Source organism: Berghia stephanieae, chromosome 1 (assembly GCF_034508935.2).
Source record: "Berghia stephanieae isolate SIO BIC M18660-M18661 chromosome 1, UCSD_Bste_1.3, whole genome shotgun sequence".
In the NCBI taxonomy this organism is placed as follows: Eukaryota; Metazoa; Mollusca; class Gastropoda; order Nudibranchia; family Aeolidiidae; genus Berghia; species Berghia stephanieae.
The window spans coordinates 112,524,827-112,547,197 of record NC_088360.1 but is presented as its reverse complement, the minus strand read 5'-3'; the positions used below and the strand labels follow the sequence as shown (position 1 = coordinate 112,547,197).

The 22,371-nt window shown below is 37.5% G+C and overlaps 1 protein-coding gene across 1 annotated transcript; it reads right to left on the bottom strand.

The window, feature by feature from the left end:
* Positions 1-456: 456 nt before the first annotated feature.
* LOC144962752 (G patch domain-containing protein 11-like) lies at positions 457-21,727 on the bottom strand. Its single transcript, XM_078895973.1, has 6 exons — positions 21,573-21,727; positions 16,954-17,177; positions 9,136-9,389; positions 8,517-8,732; positions 8,142-8,223; positions 457-7,672 (listed from the first exon to the last, which is right to left on the bottom strand). Exons 1-6 carry the CDS (start codon positions 21,620-21,622, stop codon positions 7,617-7,619), a joined length of 882 nt encoding a protein of 293 aa, XP_078752099.1. The 5' UTR covers positions 21,623-21,727; the 3' UTR covers positions 457-7,616.
* Positions 21,728-22,371: the final 644 nt, after the last annotated feature.

Below are 22,371 nucleotides of genomic sequence, written 5' to 3'. Positions count from 1 at the left end.
TACGTCATAAATACCGTAGCCTATTGTATTCATTTTTCAAGAGAGAGAAGAAACTTCCATCCTTTGAGCACAAGACTACATGCAGGACCCAGGAAAGCCATTTTCTAGTAATACTAGTAATGATAATTTATAACAGTAATAGGATACAAAGCCAACATGAATAGAAGTGATATAAGATGGATAGAATTATAAAGAATTCTCAGGGACAAACAGTCACCTACTTTAAGGGAATTATTACTACCAAAGGCAAAATGAAGAGAGCAAGAACTAACCTCCAAGGAAGGTTGAGAGCCCCACCCCAACCATGAAAGCTAACATTTTATTTTGCTGACTATCACAAACATACTCAGCAGTGTTTAAATTATAAAATGTAGAGCAGGCACGAATTAATCTTCATTGTCACAACATGAAGGCATCCCTGACAGTGTTAACAATAAAATGACAAATATGGAATAATTTTGCAAATGAAAATGATTTATTATATAAAATATGAACAAATTGGTTTTTCGATTTATCAATGATGATTTGATGATGATGATACTGTAATAATACAATGTAATAATTTGGCCGTTTTAAAGGCAGTCCTACTTCTAGCTATTTACTTCATTTCTTATTACCTGTTATACAAGCAATCGCTTTTTGTATCGATGAAAGACTATAATAATAATAGTGCACATTTGTTAAACGCAGCTTTACCCGCTATATTATACAGGCTCTGGGCACGTTACATGACATGTAAATATATCAAACATTTCAATACATCCATACACAGCATGATTGCACTCACAAACACTTAAACACACACACTAAAATCATTTATCATTCATTGGAGTAGCTGCTCACTGAAACATGACCGAAAACAATGAGTTTTCAGTTTCTTTTTTAATGTTTCATGGGCTGTTGATTCTCTTATTTTTAAAGGCAATTCATTCAAATTCTAGGGCGAGACCAAGTAAGGCTTTTCTCCCCAGCTTTAAGTCTGGTTTTAGGGATCTTTAGAGTTTTTGAATTGGAAGGGGAGCGAAGAATCTTTGTGGTTCATATATCTGAATGAACTGTTGCTGTTATCTAGACATGTAAAAATTAATGTTGCTACTTTATATTCTATACGTTCTCTCACAGGCAGCCAGTGTACTTCCACTAATGAAAGGTGCAGCTTCATCTTGGCGCTTCTTTTACATTACCAAGCGTGCTGCATTGTTTTGAATTGCTTGGAGAGAACGAATATTTGAACTTGATGTTCCAGAAAGTAAAGAGTTACATCAATAAACTAATTTTGAAAAAAATTAAGGCAGGTATGAATTTTTGACAGGCATCTTTTGTTATAAAATATCGTATAGAACTTGTCGTTTTCATATCTACAAATAATTTCTTCTTTAATTGACATACTTGTTCATTCATCAAAAGGTTCGAATCAAACATGACCCCAAGATTTCTAACTTTCTTGACAAAAGGCACTTTGATTTCGTTTATCTCCAAAAATTTCAATTTCCCTGTCAAATGTTGATTGATGATTGGTGTCATAGATTTGCATGTCGTCGGCATAACAATGATGATCAAGACCATATGAATGAATGATGTCTTCAAGTTGTGATGTATAAAGCACAAAGTACTGGTCCAAGAATGGAGCCTTGGGGTATGCCAAAGAGAAGAGGTCCACTATCAGAGTACCAGTTTCCAATCAGAATTTGTTGGAGCCATCCTGTAAGATGAGCTCTGAACCAGTCGAGTGTTGTTCCTTGAATACCAAAATTATTCTGTAGTCGAGTGAGGATTTCGTCGTCTATGGAGTAAAATGCGGCTGACAGGTCGAGCAAATATAACACTGTTGTCTTCCATTTTTTATGACTTTTGATGAACAAGAATCAACCCGCAGGAGGGCTGTTACTGTTACGGTGCTGTGCAATTTTCTGTATGCCAACTGAAGAGGCTCTTGGAGCCCATGACTTGCTAAGTGTTCATTTAATTGCTGGAGAACAACTTTTTCCAGTAACTTTATATCATGCAGCGTACAGGAAAGCCCTAAGGATCTGTGTGGCCATCACATTCCTAAGCATAAAGTTGACCACACAATCATCATGCAACATATGGAAGAGAGCATGCACCAAATCAGTGCTATATTCCCTCACAGATGTGACCACTGTGGATATGCATCAAAACTTCGTAAAAACAGCTCAGGAAGACAACGTATGAAATATACTACAGTGTGGTCAAGGAAATACACATCTCATTTGCAGAACTAAGTGGTGAAGAATGCGCAAAAGGAAAAATTCATAAATTCAACTGCACCGTGGAAAATAATGAATGCGCTGAATGCATTAAACTTAAAAAAACATATGGAAAGATCAATCCAAGCAAGGCTTTATGAAAGGGCCGATGCAGAGAAAAAACAAGAAGGAATCAGAAATAATTGTGTCGGCTGACCTTCAAAAGATAATAATCCTCCCACGTTTGGATCAATATAAAAGTGGACTGTTCACAAGTAGAATATCAGCCATGAATAAAACATTTGTTTACATGGGTGAAAGCAAGACGGTTCCATAGGCAAATAGAATGAATACAGTTTGCGTGTGGCAAGAAGGCATAAGTGGACGAAGGGATGAAGACATCGCTTCCACGTTTTGGGAATTTCTAAAAAACAATAGGGATGTTAAGAAGGTGGTTTGCTGGCTGGACAACTGCAATAAGACAACCGTGCTTTCTGCTGCAGTTAATTCCAACCACATTGTAAATACTGTTGAAATTGTGTTGCATTACTTTGAACCAGGACACGCATTCATGTCATCAGATTCTGTCCATCACTCAATAGAGGGAAATGAAAAAAAATGGGTAAAATATTTGATTTTAACTATTTCATTAATTAAGCAAAAAATACTGGAGGTGACATTATTGTTATGAATCACGATCAATTTGTTCACTGGCAATCTGGAACAAGTCAGTATAAACTTAGAAAAGCCACGGACAGACCTTACCTGGAGGATATGTTGACTATTTCATTTAAACAGGGATCAAACTCTACAAGTCATGGTATACTAGTGCAGATGAAAAAGAATTCGAACTCATAAGAAAACATTTCACATTGACCACGGAACAAAGTACTAGAGAACAAAACCACGTGACATTAGACCAGATTTTAAAAATGGACATTCTAATAAAACTTGTACCACTGATGTCGGTCAACAGACGCATATTCTGGCAAAAACTGCCTACCGACGATTTGTTCCTAGACCTTACAACAAATACAGATTATAATTTTTTCTCAAGTGTTAATAATAATTGTTTTTCCTAATTGACATATCATTGCCATCATCATCTTCATTTCAATATCACCATCATCACCTTCATCATTATTATCATCTTCATCCTCATCAACATCATCACTATCATCACAACCATCATCATCACTTTCGTTTCATCCGTTTGTATGATGTTCCTATTTTTATCTTTAGATGAATTTAAGTATGTTCCAGACTGGTCTTGTGATATGACATTCGACTTCGAATCAGAAGGTCCAGCATTCGTTTCCCACTCTGAGCAGCGCATAGTTTAGTCATTGGAAAAGGCTCTTCTTAACTCTCATTCTCCCACTGTACTCAGGTGTAAAAGGACCACCTGGCCGTATCTGCGCTTTATCTGTTGAAAACAACTGTAATGTCGCCTAACAGGTGTCATGCCTTGTCCTACATATTAAGTGTTGCTGTTGCTGTAAAGCACTTTGAGCACATTTAGTGCTATATTCCCTCACAGATGTGACCACTGTGGATATGCATCAAAACTTCGTAAAAACGGCTCAGGAAGACAACGTATGAGTTATACTACAGTGTGGTCAAGGAAATAAACATCTCATTTGTGGAATTAAGTGGTGAAGAATGCACAAAAGGAAAAATTCATAAATTCAACTGCACCGTGGAAAATAATGAATGCGCTGAATGCATTAAACTTAAAAAAACATATGGAAAGATCAATCCAAGCAAGGCTTTATTAAAGGGCCGATGCAGAGAAAAAACAAGAAAGAATCAGAAATAATTGTGTCGGCTGACCTTCAAAAGATAATAATCCTCCCACGTTTGGATCAATATAAAAGTGGACTGTTCACAAGTAGAATATCAGCCATGAATAAAACATTTGTTTACATGGGTAGACGGTTCCATAGGCAAATAGAATGAATACAGTTTGCTTGTGGCAAGAAGGCATAAGTGGACGAAGGGATGAAGACATCGCTTCCACGTTTTGGGAATTTCTAAAAAACAATAGGGATGTTAAGAAGGTGGTTTGCTGGCTGGACAACTGCAGTGGTCAGAATAAGACAACCATGCTTTCTGCTGCAGTTAATTCCAACCACATTGTACATACTGTTGAAATTGTGTTGCATTACTTTGAACCAGGACACACATTCATGTCATCAGATTCTGTCCACCACTCAATAGAGGGAAATGAAAAAGAATGGGTAAAATATTTGATTTTAACTATTTCATTAATTAAGCAAAAAATACTGGAGGTGACATTATTGTTATGAATCATGATCAATTTGTTCACTGGCAAACTGGAACAAGTCAGTATAAACTTAGAAAAGCCACGGACAGATCTTACCTGGAGGATATGTTGACTATTTCATTTAAACAGGGATCAAACTCTACAAGTCATGGTATACTAGTGAAGATGAAAAAGAATTCGAACTCATAAGAAAACATTTCACATTGACCACGGAACAAAGTACTAGAGAACAAAACCATGTGGCATTAGACCAGATTTTAAAAATGGACATTCTAATAAAACTTGTACCACTGATGTCGGTCAACAGACGCATATTCTGACAAAAACTGCCTACCGACGATTTGTTCCTAGACCTTACAACAAATACAGATTAATAAATTTTTCTCAAGTGTTAATAATAATTGTTTTTCCTAATTGACATATCATCATCATTGCCATCATCATCTTCATCATTTCAATATCACCATCATTACCTTCATCATTATTATTATCTTCATCCTCAACATCTTTATCATTATTATTATCATCTTCATCCTCCTCAACATCATTATCATCACTATCATCACCACCACCACCATCATTATCACCATCATTTTCTTGTTTCATTCATTTGTATGTTAGCCATTAGTGAATAAAATTGTTGACACTTTTAATAAATTATTTTGTTCCTATTTTTTCTTTAGATGAATTTAAGTAGGTATGTTCCAGACTGGTCTTGTGATATGACATTCGACTTCGGATCAGAAGGTCCAGCATTCGTGTCCCACTCCCAGCAGCGGATAGTTTAATCATTGGAAAAGGCTCTTTACTCTCATTGTCCCACTGTGTAAAAGGAGCACCTGGCCGTTATCTGCGTTTTATCTGTTGAAAACAATTGTAATATCGCCTAACAGGTGTCATGTCTTGTCCTACATATTAAGTGTTGCTATTGCTGTAAAGCGCTTTGGGCACATTAGTGGATATTGCAATATGTAAATTTTCAAGTTTCTTCTGTTTTGAATTTCCCATTACCCATCGCCTCAAAACAGTATTATGTCGGGGAAAATCAGATGACAAAAAGTAAATTCAATGGAAAAGCAAATAAAAATAGGAAATTTTACTTTTTAACCTTTTCGGTTATGTTTATATTTCTTCTTTTTAAATTAAAAATGTCATCACAAGATCATTTTTCTGGCTAAAAATGCTATTTTTTTCATCTGAACTGCCTCAACATATCGTATTAAGGCAATAGGTCACATTTTACCTTGCTGTCCCAAAAGTTTGGGTCAGAGAAAAGCTCATGAAAGTCCTTGTGAGATACGGTATCTTACATTTCACGATACAATGACAGAACCATGTATATTCTAACATATGGTATTGGATACGGTATCTTACGTTTCACGATACAATGACAGAACCACGTATATTCTAACATGGTATTGGATACATTATGAGGCAATGATAAAATCCAGTATAATGTGACATACGGTGTTGGTTGCATTGAGATTCAGCGATAAAACACCATATAAACTGAGATACGGTGTTTACAATGACAAAACCCTGTTTTTTGCAACTGTTCGAAGTCACGACGCACTACGTTCCAGGTTTGTCAGTCACAGTTGACGGACGACTAGTTCCTCGGAGAGGCAGATGTAGTTTCTTGCAGTATCTTCCATCAAAGCCCAATAAGTATGGCCTGAAAATTTTCTGAGCTGTGGATTCTGAGACATTTTATCCACTCAATGATGTTCCCTCTTTGGGAAAAGTTGGTCGCAATCCAACAGTGAACCTCAGCAGGAACACCGCCCTACAACTTGTTGAGTCATTCTATCGTTCAGGACGATATTTGACGTGTGGCAACCTTTTTACAGATTACAAATTGGCTCAAAAGTTAAACACTGAGAAAAAGTCTGTTGTTGGCACATTACGTCAAGAGGTTTATTCCACCAGAGTTCCAGGACCAGAGACTTACGGAAAAGGGAGAATCAAAATTTTGCTTCAGAAAGAATGTCATGCTTGTCAGCTACAAGTCAGGGGCAAAGAAAAATGTAATTGTCATGTCAAGCATGCATTCGGATTCGACCATTGGGGTAAATAGACACAACAAAGAATTGCCAGAAGTGGTGAGTTACTACAACGCCACAAAGGGTGGTGTGGACACAATGAACCTGATGGCACACACTGTGAGATCAAAGAGACAAGACAAAACGTTGGCCCATGGTCTCTACAACATCCTAGATGTTGCATCCATTGCTGCTTCAGTGGTGTACCGTACAAAGTACCTCACTGAACACATTTCTAAAACAGACAACCGCCGAGAATTTCAACTAGATATCTCAAAACACCTCATACTGCCTCAGATTGCCAAAGCAGCTTATGTTTGCCATGGACATTATTCTTGGCATCAATCTATTTGAAATATCAGCACCTCTTCAAACAACAACTACTAAGCCCCCTTCCGCTTCCAAATGAAAGAGATGTGCTAGATGCCCTTGAAAACTGGACAAAAAGATATCAGTTTTTTGCAGCAAGTGCAATGTTCCCATTTGCAAAGAACATTCAGTCATAATTTGTTCTGTCTGTGGCATCTAAGTCTCAGATTCTTACTTGATTTGTTGAGAAAGAGGGAAGGAAATAGACAATGATTGACTAAATGAGCCAGCTGATGGACTCAGTCATCAATTACTTCTACCACGAAAGTCATTTTAAAACAGTGTTATTTCTTTTCTCTATCTCTATTTTTTAACTGGCACTCTCCTTATAATAACTCTCTAATGAGTTGATAGCTTTGTACACTGTAGAATGACATATAAATTCAGCCATACTCAATGCTTTAACATAAATAATTAAAATGACCAAAAATAAAAAGCTTCACTTTAAAAACAGATGGTTTATGTGTTTAGCTGCCCCATGATGCATCAAAATAGATGAGTTGGCTACATACTTCTTCTTGTGGTCCCCAGTAGATACTGATAATGACTCCATCTTTCCTCACGAAAAGCTGATAGTCAGTGATAATGCTCGAATAATCACAGAGTGTAGCTCGTAACCTTTAATGAAGGTATAAGAAAGCAACATCAAACCACCATGTAGTCATTTATCAACTGATAGCGATATACTTTGAACCTTTGATACATTCATTTTCAGTCATGAAGATCAGATGAGTTTCCAGGACACATTGATGCCAATTCTTTTTCATCTGTAAATTTAAATATATGCATAATTCTGATTTAAATATTGAATCGACCATAAAATTACATATATAACATGCAAATAGGGACAGTATAACTTGCTTGTTAACCTGTAAGTTATGGAATTATGTAGAATATTTGCTTTGTGGTGTGTGTGTGTGTGTGTGTGTGTGTGTGTGTGTGTGTGTGTAACAGCTGAGTTTATGGTTAAGTCAAGATTGGTCAGGAGTGACTGTGAATTCATTTGGACAGCAAAAAAGATTGATTAACACAATGATGATGTTAAGATAAAGAGATAAAGCGATGTTTTCAAAAGCAAAAACTGCTGCATCACTTTCAAAGTTCCACTAACATTTGGCCAACAGTGAGGAAAAGACTCAATAGAATTTTTGTAATAGATTTTCATAACATTTGCATGCATGATGAAATGCCCTTAATGCCCAATGGTTTAAAATATAAATTTAATTTTATACTCACCTTCAAAACTTGTGCCACACCAAATACAGTATCTATATACATTCCTTAAATATCGAGTTACAATCTCCGTTCGTTCAGCAGTCTGGATGTGAGGAAAAAATTATGCATAATGTCACTAGAATCTTATTTACTTATTTTTCTCTAATGATAAATAAATTATGAAATACTTCGACTATTTCACCAATCTTGGACTCTTTAAAAACAAACAAAAAAAAAAAAAACAAAAAAAAAACCCAAATTGATAAGTAAAAATGCAAATACAAAAATAAAAATTTACAGGTTTGCTCTACCAATATAATTTGGCATAGAAACCACCATTGATTTGCTTATTGCAGAAACAAAATCAAAAATTTCATCAATTACATGCAAGCTTACACTGAATTCAAGATAATAAGGCACCTCCTCACAATCATCAACATCATCGTCATCATCTTGACAATCATCATCTGATTCTTCAAAGGGATGGCTATTGTATCCACCATCCTGCTTACTGTTTGAGGGCTCTGATAAGTCCTCAGTCTGTTTACCTGACGATGGAACTGGGAGGCTATTTGCTGGCCAAAAAAATGGCTCTGGTGGACCATCCAGCCCCTAAAAAACAATCAATTTACAAATAACAAATAGTATACATGTGTTTTTAAAAAATTATTTGTCTTTTAAATAATTGGATACTTTAAAGCTAAAAACATACTTGGATGTTAAATGTTGTAAATCAAGATTTTTCATTAACAAGTAACTAAGACATGTCCTTCTTTTCGTGTTGTTGGTGAAAACTCCAATAAATACAATTTATCAGCTGTGAAGGTACTGAAGAAAGGCATGAGATAGAGCCTTTAATGTAAATGTCTCTACCTCGATTCCCACCAATGACTTTTTAAATCAGTGGCATCAATTTCACAAGAATATTATTTCAAAATTTCAAATAAGATTCTGGAAGAAAACAACTCTACCAGCTACTGATCCTGTAAAACTTTCTATGAAAAAATAAACATACTGCCTGTTGATCAAGTTGTAAGCAAGCTTTTTGAGCTGTACGAAGATCTTTCTCTACAAGTCTATCACTGAATTTGTCCCTCATTCTGTTCTGAAACGACTGAGCTTGTTTTTCATTAATCTTTTTCCGTTTCATTTGCATTGCTGCTCTCATACTGTTCATTTCTGTTGATTTTCTCTTCATCTCAGAATCTTTTCCAAGGCCAGAGCGGCCAGTCTTCACTTCAAAGCACACTGGTTCAACCCTACCCTCACCTGTAGTATAGAAAATTTTGAATATGTATTATAGAAAAATAATAATGGAACACCTAGATTCATAGAGAAATATTAACAACTGTGATAATTAATTCAATGGCAAAATTAATTAAATATCTTGTTTTCGAAAGGATTATTCATGACCACCTCTGGTGCTTTCACTTAAGTTCCATCTAGGTATTCTCTATTCAAGACTGCCTATGGCAAGATTATAAATTAAGGTAGTGTGAATAATAATTATATTTTATGCCAATTATGTAACAGTAACTGTCGGACAACATCATGAGAGACTCTAAATATACATGAAACCCATTTGAAAAACTATCATCAATCTTAAAACACAGTGACCAACTTTTCAAAGAGCTAAAACGAGACACCCTAACACACAATACTGTCATGACAGAATAGCAGTATGTTTGGACTATTATATAATATAATCTCGATTTAGAGCTTTTTCTGTTCCTTGTTTTAATTTGCTCGTCAAAAAAAGCATAATCCTGGGGAAATGCAAGGGTCATTTCCTTACATATAAACAGTCCAAAAAATTTTTTCGTTAAGTTTTTCTCAGCTTGTCATATCAGGACAGTCACGATTTGATCAGGACGGTTGGCCACTAAGTTAAAATCCTAAAATTATAGAACCAAGAGATGATATGGAAAAATGGTTGTATCAGGCATCAAAAATTATTTGTGATGCCTAACAAAATAAACTAAATTACAAACAAACAAACAAACAGTACTACAATTCGTTTTGTGTCAAGTCCCATAGACATACTTATGGCATGCTGTGGAGTCTCTGGTCTGTCTTCCATATCTTCAAGTACCAAGTCTGTGCCAGACATCGGTGATCATGGTATGCCATTCATCTCTCTGATCAGATAACCTCAGAAAACTAATATTACTCTTCTCTTTCTTTGTCACCGAGCTGTTCTATCTATTCAAATATGTTTTTCTTGGTCTACCTTTACTCTTTTTACCTTCTATCTTTCCTGTGAGAGCAAGATGTTCAATACATTTATGTCGATTTAGGTGCCCTAAAAATTGCATTTGTCTTTTTCTTATTGTACGAATTAATAACCTTTTAGTTTCAGCTTGCTCTAATACTTCTTCATTAGTTTTCTTCTCTGTCCATGAACATCCTTCTAAGAAACCATATTTCTGATGCCTCCAGTTTCTTTCTAATGTCTTCTGTAATTGTCCAGCTTTCGCAGCCATATAATAATACTGACCATACGTAGGCCTTCAAAACCCTATGTTTTGTTGTCATTGAGATATTGTGGTTTTTAAAAATTAGACTCATTTTATTAAAACTATCTTTAGCTATTGCAATTCTTCGTTTTATTTCTGTGTTGCATCTGCCATCTGAAGTTATTATGTATCCAAGATATTTAAATGTCTGAACTTGTTTTATAGTTTTTCCATTGCTTATATACTATAATACCTCTAGAATCGAACCTGCAAATGCATGCTCTTCCCATAATTAATTTTTAACCAGTTAACTGCCATACTCTGGCAAGACATGTATTAAAAAATTTAGAGGGTTATCTGGGGCAAACTTCATCCTGTCTTTTCAATAGTTTCTGCACCCCTTGTAAAGTGCTCTGAGCACGTTAAGTGGATATTGCGCTTTATAAATAAAAAAAATCTTCCAAAAAAAGAAGCTCAGGCTCACATGATTGACACTCGCACATTCGCCATCAGATAGCTATCTTACTGTTTATGCATAAAAAGGTACTGTTCATAAACAGGATAGAGGCCTATTGTTTGTTTATTTTGTTTGTTTTTAATGGTTTTACGGCGCTTGCAACACATTAAGCTGATATGCCAGTAAAAAGGAAGAAAATGGATAGTAAAAAGTTCTAGAACTACAATAAAGCATCCAAGAAAAGGGAAGACAAAGGGGAATTGGTTCAAATAAGAAACAGGTGTAGATTCCAAAAGCACTCTATCAAAGTACTTAAGTTTGAGATCACTAAAAGTCTCATCCAGACACAAGCACAGGTCCCGCTAAGAGGAACACACTCAAATGTTTTACAAATCATATATAAAATAAAGAAAGCATAATACAGTGCATAACAGAGAGATGATTTACAATGAAAAAAATATCATCTCCCAAAACTAACTATACATTCGACTGTTTCCCTCTCAGCCAGGGGATCTGACCAGGACCAGGACAAAACCAAGTAATCTCATTCCAAGACAAAGTGTAGTGTATTGTAGATTGCTAATGATAATTTGTTAAGTAGAAAACGTCAACAATAGTCAGCCATTTTGGAATCGAAGTGATTCTTTTTATTCTTGAAATAACGTAATCGAATACTGATATTTGGGTACTCAGGTATCCCACAATCTCCCCCTTAAAAAAAAATTAGATGATGTAAAAAAAAAATGAGCTATTATACTTTCGCTCGTTTTGGTTTACATAATGGTTCATTCATTCTTACATTTGTTTTATACAGCTTAAATGATTAATTAAGTAAATGAGAAAAAAAAATAAAATAATGTTTGCATACGAGGGAAAAAAAAAATTATCTCATATATCAATGATGAGTAAGAAAAAGTGTTTCTTCTGTGTAGTACTAAACTAGTTGAAGTGGTCAACAGTTCATAATGATAAAAGAACACACAGTAATGGACTCTAATAGTCTTAACTAGTGTCTACTTCGTGCGGCTGTGTAGATGCAAAGTGTTTTTATGTTTGTGGTCGCAACGTCACAAATATTTCTTCCAATATTATAGGCGAAGCTTAAGGCTTATAAATGGCCCTGCCTACAGTGTGAATTTGTTTGGTTTTCTCACGTTGCGACCACTTCTCGTAGTGTAAGGTGCACTTGTAGTGTTGTGATTGTTTTGAGATTGCGTTCTCTGTGACATGTTGTCAGAGAGACTTAGAGAATTTGGGAATTCTCTATGTGGTGAGGGCGGGACCTCGACCTGTGACCGCGTTAGAATTTGGATCTCGGTCATTCGCTGGGGTTGTTTGAACCATGGTTGGTATCTCTGTCGTTCTGAAGTTTGGGACGATGTCCAATAGTGGTGCCGGTGCTGGTTTGCTTGTGATTGCAGGGGCGTTTGTGTGAACAATTTGGTCGGAGTGTCGTCTCCATATGGCTCCGGGAGCTGTTTTGACTTCAAAGGTGCGTGTTCCCGTTTGGGCATGGATTACGCCGTGTTGCCATCGTTGGTGTCCGCGGTAGTCTCGGACCAGGACGTTGTCTCCGTTGTCGAAGTTCCTGGTGTTGGCAGAAGAGTGAGTACGAAGCTGACGGTCTTGACATGAAGATACTCTTGTATGAATGCTTGGTCGAATGATGTCTAGGTGAGTTCGCAGATGTCTGCCAAACATAAGTGATGCTGGGCTCTCGTTTGTTGTGGTGTGTGGTGCATTCCTATAAGCAAACAGGAATCTTGCCAGTTTGGTATGGATGGTACCCTTCTCATCTTTTGAAGCTTTCATAGCTTGTTTGAAAGTTTGGACCATTCGCTCAGCCAGCCCGTTGGTTGCTGGGTGGTAGGGTGTGCTAAGGGTGTGCTTGATTCCATTGACCTTTGTGAAGGATTTGAATTCATTGGATGTGAACTGCACACCGTTGTCAGATACGAGCTGTTCAGGTAAACCAAATCTTGCAAAAAGATTGCTCAATATATTGATTGTTGAAATGGATGTGGCGTTGGATGTCGGTATTATTTCGGCCCATTTGGAATGGGCGTCGACGACCACTAGAAACATTAATCCCATGAATGGTCCCGCGAAGTCTATTTGAATTCTTTGCCATGGCTTGTCGGGCCAGTGCCATGGGTGAAGAGGAGCTTTCGGTGGATCAGGTTGAACTGAAGCACAACCAGGGCACCCTTTTGTAGTTGCCTCGATTTGTTTGTCAATAGCAGGCCACCAGAAGTATCCCCTAGCCAAGTTTTTCATTTTGACTATACCAATGTGTCCTTCATGAAGAACACTTAAGATTTTTGCATGCAGTTTTTGTGGAGGGATGAGTCTATATCCCCAAAAGAGACAGTTTTGTTGCACTGACAGTTCGTTTTGTTTGTTGAAGTAAGGTTTCAGTTCTTCGTTGACTGTGTTTGGCCATCTGTCAGTTTGGACGTAATGTATGACTTGTGACAGTGTTTTGTCGTGGCGTGATTCTTTGGCAACGTTTGCTGCGTTGACTGGTAAGGACTCTATTACTTCTGTATAGAATAGTTCATCTGCTGAATCGGCCTCTTGACTTGAGTTTGTGGTGGGTAAAGGCAATCGTGAAAATCCGTCTGCATTAGCGTTTGACTTGGAGTTCCTGTATTCGATTGAGTAGTCGAAGGCTGAAAGGAAAATTGCATATCTCTGTTGTCTGGCTGCAGACATTGCAGGGACTGGTTTTGTGGGCGAGAAGATGTATTTGAGTGGCTGATGGTCAGTGATTAGTGTAAAGTGCCTGCCACATACATAATTGAAGAACTTTTTAACACCCCATGTGATAGCTAGAGCTTCTCTGTCTAGTTGGGAGTAATTCTGTTCTGCCTTATTGAGAGTTCTTGAGGCGTATGCAATAGGTCTTTCGTCGCCTTCTGGTGTGATGTGCGAGAGAACGCAGCCGATGCCGTATGGTGAAGCGTCACAGGCGAGTCGCAATGGTCGATCGGGGTCGTAGCGCATGAGGACTTTGTCCGAAGCGATCATTGTTTTTATTTGAATGAAAGCATGATCAGCTTCAGTTGACCATTCAAATTTTGTGTTATCCTGTAGAAGATTGTACAGTGGCTTCGCAATTTGAGCTACATTTTCCAGCCACTTGTGGTAATAATTTACAAGCCCGAGGAATGATCTGAGTTGTGTTTTGTTTGTTGGCTGTGGTGCGTCGATGATGGCCTTGACCTTGTTTTCGGTTTTGTGCAAGCCATTTTTGGTTATTTTGACACCGCAAAAGATAACTTCGTCTTGGAAGAATTGGCATTTTTCAAGATTGACCTTCAGTCCATACTCTTGAAGTCTAGCTAGGACTAGTAGCAGATTTTGCCAGTGTTCATCGTTTGTTTTCCCTGTGACTATCATGTCATCTTGGTTGCATTGAACTCCGGGTGTTCCCTGGAGGATTCTGTCTATTGTCTTTTGCCAAATTGCTGGTGACGAAGAAATACCAAACGCTAAACGGTTGAAGGAATACAGTCCTTTTGACGTGTTGATTGTTGTTACTTTTTGTGACGCGCTGTCTAAAGGGAGCTGAAGGTATGCTTGTCTCAGATCAATTTTAGAGAATGTTTGACCTTGTTCCAAAGTAGCTAACATGTCTTCCATTTTTGGCATTGTGTATTGCTCTGTGTTAAGTGCTGGGTTGACTGTTACCTTGAAGTCACCACATATTCTCACTGTTCCATTGCTTTTCAATACGGGTACGATGGGTGTGGCCCAATCCGAGGTTGCAATTTTTGTGATTATCCCTTGTTCTTCTAAGTTGTCTAGTTCTTTCTCAACTTTTTGTTTTAAGGCGTACGGCACTGGTCTGGCTTTGTGGAATTTGGGAAGGGCTCCCTCTTTTAGATGAAGTGTTGCCTCTATTCCTTTTATTTTTCCAATTCCATCTGAAAATATATCTTGAAACTGAGCTTTCAATTTTTCTGTATTGAATCTATCTTTAGGTGTCGTCATCTGATGTATGCTCTGCCAGTTCAGTTTTATAGCGGCCAACCAGTTTCTTCCCAAAATAGGATTGCTGCCTTTGTCAAGTATAAGGAGTGGCAGTATTTTCTTCTGATTGTTGAGTTCTACATGAACTGAAATTTTTCCCAGTGGAATAATGGTTTCACCTGTGTATGTTTTCAGACGAACAGCTGTCTTTTCCAAATTTGGGAAGGTTTTGAATGTTTTTGTGAAGTCCCTCTTCGTCATCACTGAAACAGCAGATCCTGTGTCAACTTCCATTTTTGTAGGAATATTATTGATTTGCAAGTCTACCTTTATTTTTGGTGTGTTTCCTTCCATGTGAAACATTTCCAGTGTAAAATTATCTTCGGAAACATTGTCTTCATCTAGCTCGTGAACTTGTCGGGATTGTGAGGTTCTGTCTCCTCCTCTCCTCTGTTGTTGGCTGCCCTTCCTGGCCTGACACACTCTCTGAATGTGTCCTTGTTTGTTGCATGACTTACACACTGCATCACGGAGGTAGCAGTCGGCTCTCCTGTGGTTATTTTTCCCACAAGATTGGCACGGTGTGTATGTTTGTGAGTTATGTCTTCTGTTAGTAGGTAAAGGCTGATTTGTTTTGATAATGTTGAGATCAGCTGTTGATTTGCCGGATGTTGTTGTGTGGATTTCCGCTGCATCTCGCGGGCAGTTTCCATTGCAAGTGCCAAAGCTGTTGCAGATTCTAAAGTGAGATTTGGCTCTTGCAAGAGTCTCTTTTGTATGGTTTCATCGCGTATTCCGCAAACAAATCTGTCACGCAGAGACATTTTTAAATTGTCTCCGAATTTGCAGTGTTCAGCCAACCGTTTTATGGATGCTAAAAAATCAGGAAGAGATTCGTCCATCGCTTGACTGCGTTTATGAAACTTGAATCTTTCAACTATCTCAAGTGGAAGGGGGCAGTAATGGTTGGACAGCAGTTTGCAAAGTTCTTCGTAACTTTTACTAAAGGGAAGGTCGGGTGACGTCAAACATCGTAGTGTGTTGTACGTTTTAGCCCGATGGATGATAGCAGAGTTGCTGTTTGTTTCTGTTCGGTAATGTCGTTTGCAACAAAAAACGCATCCAGTCTTTCTTTATAGTTTGTGAAGGACTCTAGTCCTTCGTTGAAGGTGTCGGGTCTTGGCATGTTGGTATGTACACGTACAAGACTGGAGAATGCAAGCTCAATAGTTGGTAGTAGTCTGTCAATAGATTATAGTTTTATGGCTTGGTAGAATGAAAATACATGTAAACGTTATTGCACTTATCTGGGTTCTAGATGCTCGTCGCCATTTGTAGTGTATTGTAGATTGCTAATGATAATTTGTTAAGTAGAAAACGTCAACAATAGTCAGCCATTTTGGAATCGAAGTGATTCTTTTTATTCTTGAAATAACGTAATCGAATACTGATATTTGGGTACTCAGGTATCCCACACAAAGACAGATAGCATGTTGGAAAACAGATATAAGGGGATAGAAGACACAGTATGTACCCCCCTGCCCACTATGGGAGGTCAGGAACCCAGCCCAGGAGGCCTATTGTGTGTCAATGTGAAATCTGTAGGCTTCAAAAAAAAGGGGATGTCAAATCTCACCTCAATTTTAAAGACAGAACAATGTTTAGTCCAATCACAAACAGTCACATGTTGGTTACAAGAAGGTGCTGTTATGGACACAAAAATGCATGAAAGACCATGTGCAGTAATCTCTGTCTGGTCCGTCCCATTGACACAATCCAATGCAAAACTTACTTACTTCGGATGATTACCAAAAGAATACAACTGGAAAAGGATCCTTTCACTGAAAGTTTCAGGCTAAAATTGAAGGAGCAATTTGAAGCAATAATTTAAAATAAAAGATTATATTAAGTATAACTAAAAGTTGGGATTAAGCGTTACTCTTACCTGATTTTCCAATTCCCGTTCCTGGTTTGTAGCCCATCTTTTGTAAAAGGGCAAAACCTTTACTGTTTTGGGAAATACTAGTATTTAGTCCAGTCTCACGTTGCTGAATTTCAAGTTGTTTTATTGGAACTTTCTTGTTGCGTTCATTGGATACTTTCTCTTTCTTTTCCTTTTCATATTGTTTCTGTTTGTGCTTAGGAGCTAAACCAGGGCGATAATCAGTACTGGAAAGGAAAAAAAAAATATGAGTTTATGACCTGTTATTATGTTACCATTTAATTTTGCATTGTATTGTGGCAGCTGTTAATGGTTGACTGATAAGGTATGATTGATGTGCTATAACCATAGTATAGCAATTAACCCAATGTAGATTACTTGATTAGGACCCTCAAAATAAACCATCCATACAGAAAGGCATGACCAAGGTTTGTAACACTGAATCTATAAATGCAATCAAAGTGCCTACAAGAGGTCAAATCCACACAAATGGGGCTCTTATTATTAGACAGATGGACGAACTGCTGTGGAGTAGAACTATAACTCATAGTACTATTGATATATAGGTATGACCCATTGTCAACTATTTACAACTAAGGCTTCATCACTGAGCTCAATCTCAAACCGATCACCAATAATTACTTTCGGCAATAGTACCATTGATATTTCCTCACAAGCAAAAAATCTTGGTATTTCTGTTGACCAAGAGCTCTCTAATACCAGTCATGTAAATAACACCCTAAAATGGATGTACATAGAAATGAAGGAAATTAGCAAAAATCGTCATTTAATTCCAAAAAGAAAAGCTGAACTTTTAGTTAACTCTCTTGTTTTATCAAACTTAGATTACTGTAACTCCATCATGGACAATATAGCAAAGAAAAAGTTTAAAAACTTCAGGTTGCCCAAAACAATGCAGCCAGGCTGATTTTAGGGAATAAAGATAGATATTTGTCTTCTTCTTCACGAGTTGCATTGGTTGTTTGTGGGGTGAAATGTATACAAGATTTGTACTATTGTCTATAAATCACTGACCACAAATAGTCCTTCAAATATTAGTAGAGACCTTTTGAATTTATATGTCCCAAATATAAACTTGAGATCAAATAACGACCCTTCAATTTTTATCAAACCTTTCAAAAGATAGGTGATCAATCCTTTCAATTTTTGGAACTCTATCCCATCATATGTGAGATGCTCTGATTAATTGAAAACATTCATATCATGACTGAATTATTAACTTTTTACGTTATAGAGAGTATGCCTATGACGTCACGCATTTACCATCCACGGTTACTTCCCTTGCACTAAGAGCACTGTAACTTTCTACCGCGTTGTTGTTTACATGAGAGAGAGAGAGAGAGAGAGAGAGAGAGAGAGAGAGAGAGAGAGAGAGAGGAGAGGAGGAGAGAGAGAGAGAGAGAGAGAGAGAGAGAGAGAGACAGACAGACAGAGAGAGAGACAGACAGACAGAGAGAGAGAGAGACAGACAGAGAGAGAGAGAGACAGACAGAGAGAGAGACAGACAGACAGACAGAGAGAGAGAGAGAGAGAGTCAGTAACAAACAGAGTGAGAGAGATGGTAATCATAAAAAAAAAATCACCTTTTTACCCCACCCCTCCTATATTTTTTTTTCTTCTAACCATTATCATAATTTTTGAAAATCTGAATTTTAGAAACAATGAAGGAATAGAAGACAGGAATGATTAATAAAGGGATAAATCAAATTCCCTTTTTTATTCATCCCATTCATAGTCCATAGGGGAAATTTATCACTCTATGGTCTCTATTCCATGTGAAACCTGAAATAACCCAATTGTCAGCCGCAGTGCAATGCCGCAAACTGAGCTATGGCAAGATAAATTGCTCATGGTCAAACAGCGCAGCGGGTATTCGAACCGTACCTTTCGGAAGCAAAGACATTACGGAGCCATGCTGACTCACTGACTCAGGGCTCATGACTCAGGGATAATGTTGTAGTGGTGGTTGTAGTTGTAGTATCTAACTAGAGTAGCAGTAGTAAAGCGATAGTAGTAGTGGGAGGAATGATTATGTGATACTGGTGCTATCCATCGTCATTGTCATTAGAACGGGTTCATTGGGATCAAACTAGAGAGCTGCGCCGGTGTTACCAATACTTAGCTTCTATACCAGGACAAATCATTCGTTTGGACAGAAAAATAAATAAAAAACTTACCGCTAACCGTCAAAAGCAGTTTAGATTTGAAGATGCATTTGTTTTCTATCAAAAAACATTCGGTACTAGACAATCCTTGATGAATTTCAAAAGTTGTGTTTGAAATTATATCCTAAATATTTTCATGGTTCATTCCTCGCGATATCGTGTGGGTTTCCGTCTGTTACTACGTCTGGTGCCGGTGCAGTGCAAGCAAAACAAAGGTTTTAAAAAAGTTTATTGAGAAAAGATACGGAAAAAAGTGTCCCTAGATAGGTATGCAATTTGGTGCATTAGTGCAGTAAAAATTGGTGCGCAAAATTAGTTCGTAGCGGATGCGAGACTGTGTGTGTGTGTGTGTGTGCGTGCGCGTGTGTATGTGTGAGTGTGTGTGTGCGTGGCCTTCGTGAACTCTTAGTATAATGAAGGCCGTGGTGTGTGTGTGTCTCTTTCTTTTTTTTTTTTGGGGGGGGGGGGGGAGTGCCTACGTACACGGTAACGGGGCATCTAGCCTCAGGATCTACGTACACGTAAACTGGTTTACCGTTGCAACACAAGCAATAGATGGTCCTCGCTGTCGTGACCGCGCGCGCTCGTGTGTGTGTGTGTGTGTGTGTTATTTTTTTAAAAATCAAAACAATTTTAACCATTAATGGCGAGATTCCATCTTACACTCCCCAAACTCCAGATCTTAGTCTTAATGTTATCATTAAAAGACAAGCTTTGCGATTTATAGTTTAATTGAAGCCCGAGTCGAAATATACTCTTACTACTGCTCTCTTGGTGGAAACGATTTATTCTGCATAAGCAATCTGGAGAAAAAAATCAGTGTCAGTGTAAAAGGTTAAAATTTCACGAAGTACGCACCGTGAACACCGCTGTAACAATCCTTTGATCTACGTCATCAGGCAACCCATTGTTTCTTTCATCTTTTTCCATTCCCCCTTACTATCCCCCCCCCCCCCGCCACTCTCTCTCTCTCTCTCTCTCTCTCTCTCTCTCTTGTCATAGTATTATCCCTTCCCCTTCCCACCTCATTGTAAAATGAAAACGTTCTGCTGTTTGCAGATACATGTATGATTGTTTTGTTTTTTCTCTCTCACTAGGCATTTGAAAAAAAAACAAAAAACCTGAAAAAAAAACAAAAAACAACTTAACCTTTTAAAGGCGAATATCAATCTTACTTGGACCAAAAATAAAATCTTACCGTTTTCATCAAAAGACAAAAAACAAAATACAATTTAAAAACATGAGCTTTTATATAGGGCAATATCCACCCAACGTGCTCAAAGCGCTTTTTATCAATATTCTTACTGCTCTTATGGTGGAAACGTTTTTGTTTTTCTGCGTTAAAAAATAATATAAATGAAAACTATTATTTGAAAACAAAAAAATCAGTGTCACTGGCAAAGGGTTAATTGCAGTACTCCTGCATCCTGTGAGACTCCTACGGCACTTGCTAATCATAAAAAGGGAAATAGCAGCAACCAACAATACTAAGGTGAAAAAAAAAGAAGAAAAAAAAAGGTGGGGGGGAAGAGCAAACCCAGCAGCAATGCAACCTTTTAGCGGCGAAATTCGATCTTTGACCTAACACCAAATCTTCTATCATCAAAAGACAAGTAACGGCAAAACGATTATAGACAATTGAAGTCCGAGTTGCGATAGTCTGACTGCTCTCTTGGTGGAAACGATAATAAAGATAAAAGCAAACTATTATCTAAAAGCAAAAAATTAGCTTCGCTGTTATGTGGTTAAGAACACCTACAACTGCCAGTATCCTTGAGATGCTCTACGTCACCAAGGTCACCAAGCGACACTTTCGTCGGCATGCACCCCCCCCCCCCCCCACTCTTTCAAGGTGGTGGTGGTGGCGGATAAAAAAGGCCTTTTTCACTTTCATTCAATCAACTGGACTACTGGTGGACCCTAGGCCTCTCTACAAGTACAAGAAATAATACTCACTTTTTTCTGCTCCAACGAAAATATCTACCCCCCACCGGTCTAATTATTTGTAGCAGACGTCAAATTTCTCAAAACGGTCACGTGACACTGTAAAAACAACACAGGAAGTCCATGAAAGCTTATTTACGGCATTTCCTTTGAACCGTGTAAACAACAAAATTTCGTTTTCATTCGACTCAACGGGTCAGATTTGCCGGTATTTTTTTAACGAATTAAGTTCTGAAAAATCAAAATGTTTCTTAGAAAGTTGAAAGATGCTAGTTTTTGAAACAGAGGTAGGTTTTTAAAAAAAATCTTTATATTTTACGTGAATGCATGCTCAAGGCGAGTTGGACGTGCAGCGGAGGTTGGTAGGGTAGGCCAAAGGCCCACCTCTCTAGTTTTAACTTAAATTTTTCACCCAAAGTCAAAACTCTCGAATCGAAAGAGGCTGTGAATGTGAATCAATTAAAAAAAATATAATCTGGACCCTCTACCAACCATTGTTGAAGAAAAGCATCCGACATATAGTCCTCTTCTTCGCTTGACATTTTGATATCAGTCACTGTGCGCCTGTTAAATAAACTTAAACAGTGACAGTGATATTTGTTTTGATGATTCCATCCATAAACAATTTGAAGTCTGCAACTGCGAAGTGTAGTAAGCGGAAGATGGGCTCATATGACAGTTTTCGCGGTTGTCACAATCGGTTCTATTAGCTTTCTCTTTTTCCATGAAAGATAATAGATAATTTTTCGTCGAGAATAACATTCACTCTAGCACGGTTCCCTGAACTCTTCGGGACATGCAAAAACGCTCGAGGAAACCGTAGTTCGAGGAAACAGTACATTGCCAATAGCTTTTATCATATAGCATAAATTTATTTTATTTTATTTTTTTTTTTTTTAGACCCAGGCCATCCTATCTAATGACCCTCTTAATTAGTAAAAATTGTATTTGTTAGGTTAATTATTATGTGTTTAGTAGTAGTAGCAGTAGGAAGGCTTTGGCATTAACTGCCTCTGTATCGTACGTTATGATAATAATTTAAATTTTTTTTTTTGGTTTTTTTTTTTTTATAATTTATTTTTATTTTTTTTTATTATTTTTTTTTATAAATGAAATAATGGTTGAAATATTAATGTTGCCTAACGCGTTCATGGAGGGTGGGGGGTTAATTGGGCAGTTGGTCAGTTAGAGGTTATATTGGGTTGGTGGGTTGTAATAAATTTTGTTATTTTTTTTTTTTTTTTTTAGATGATTTAAATTAACAATTAAATAGCTGTTCATGGTTGGATGT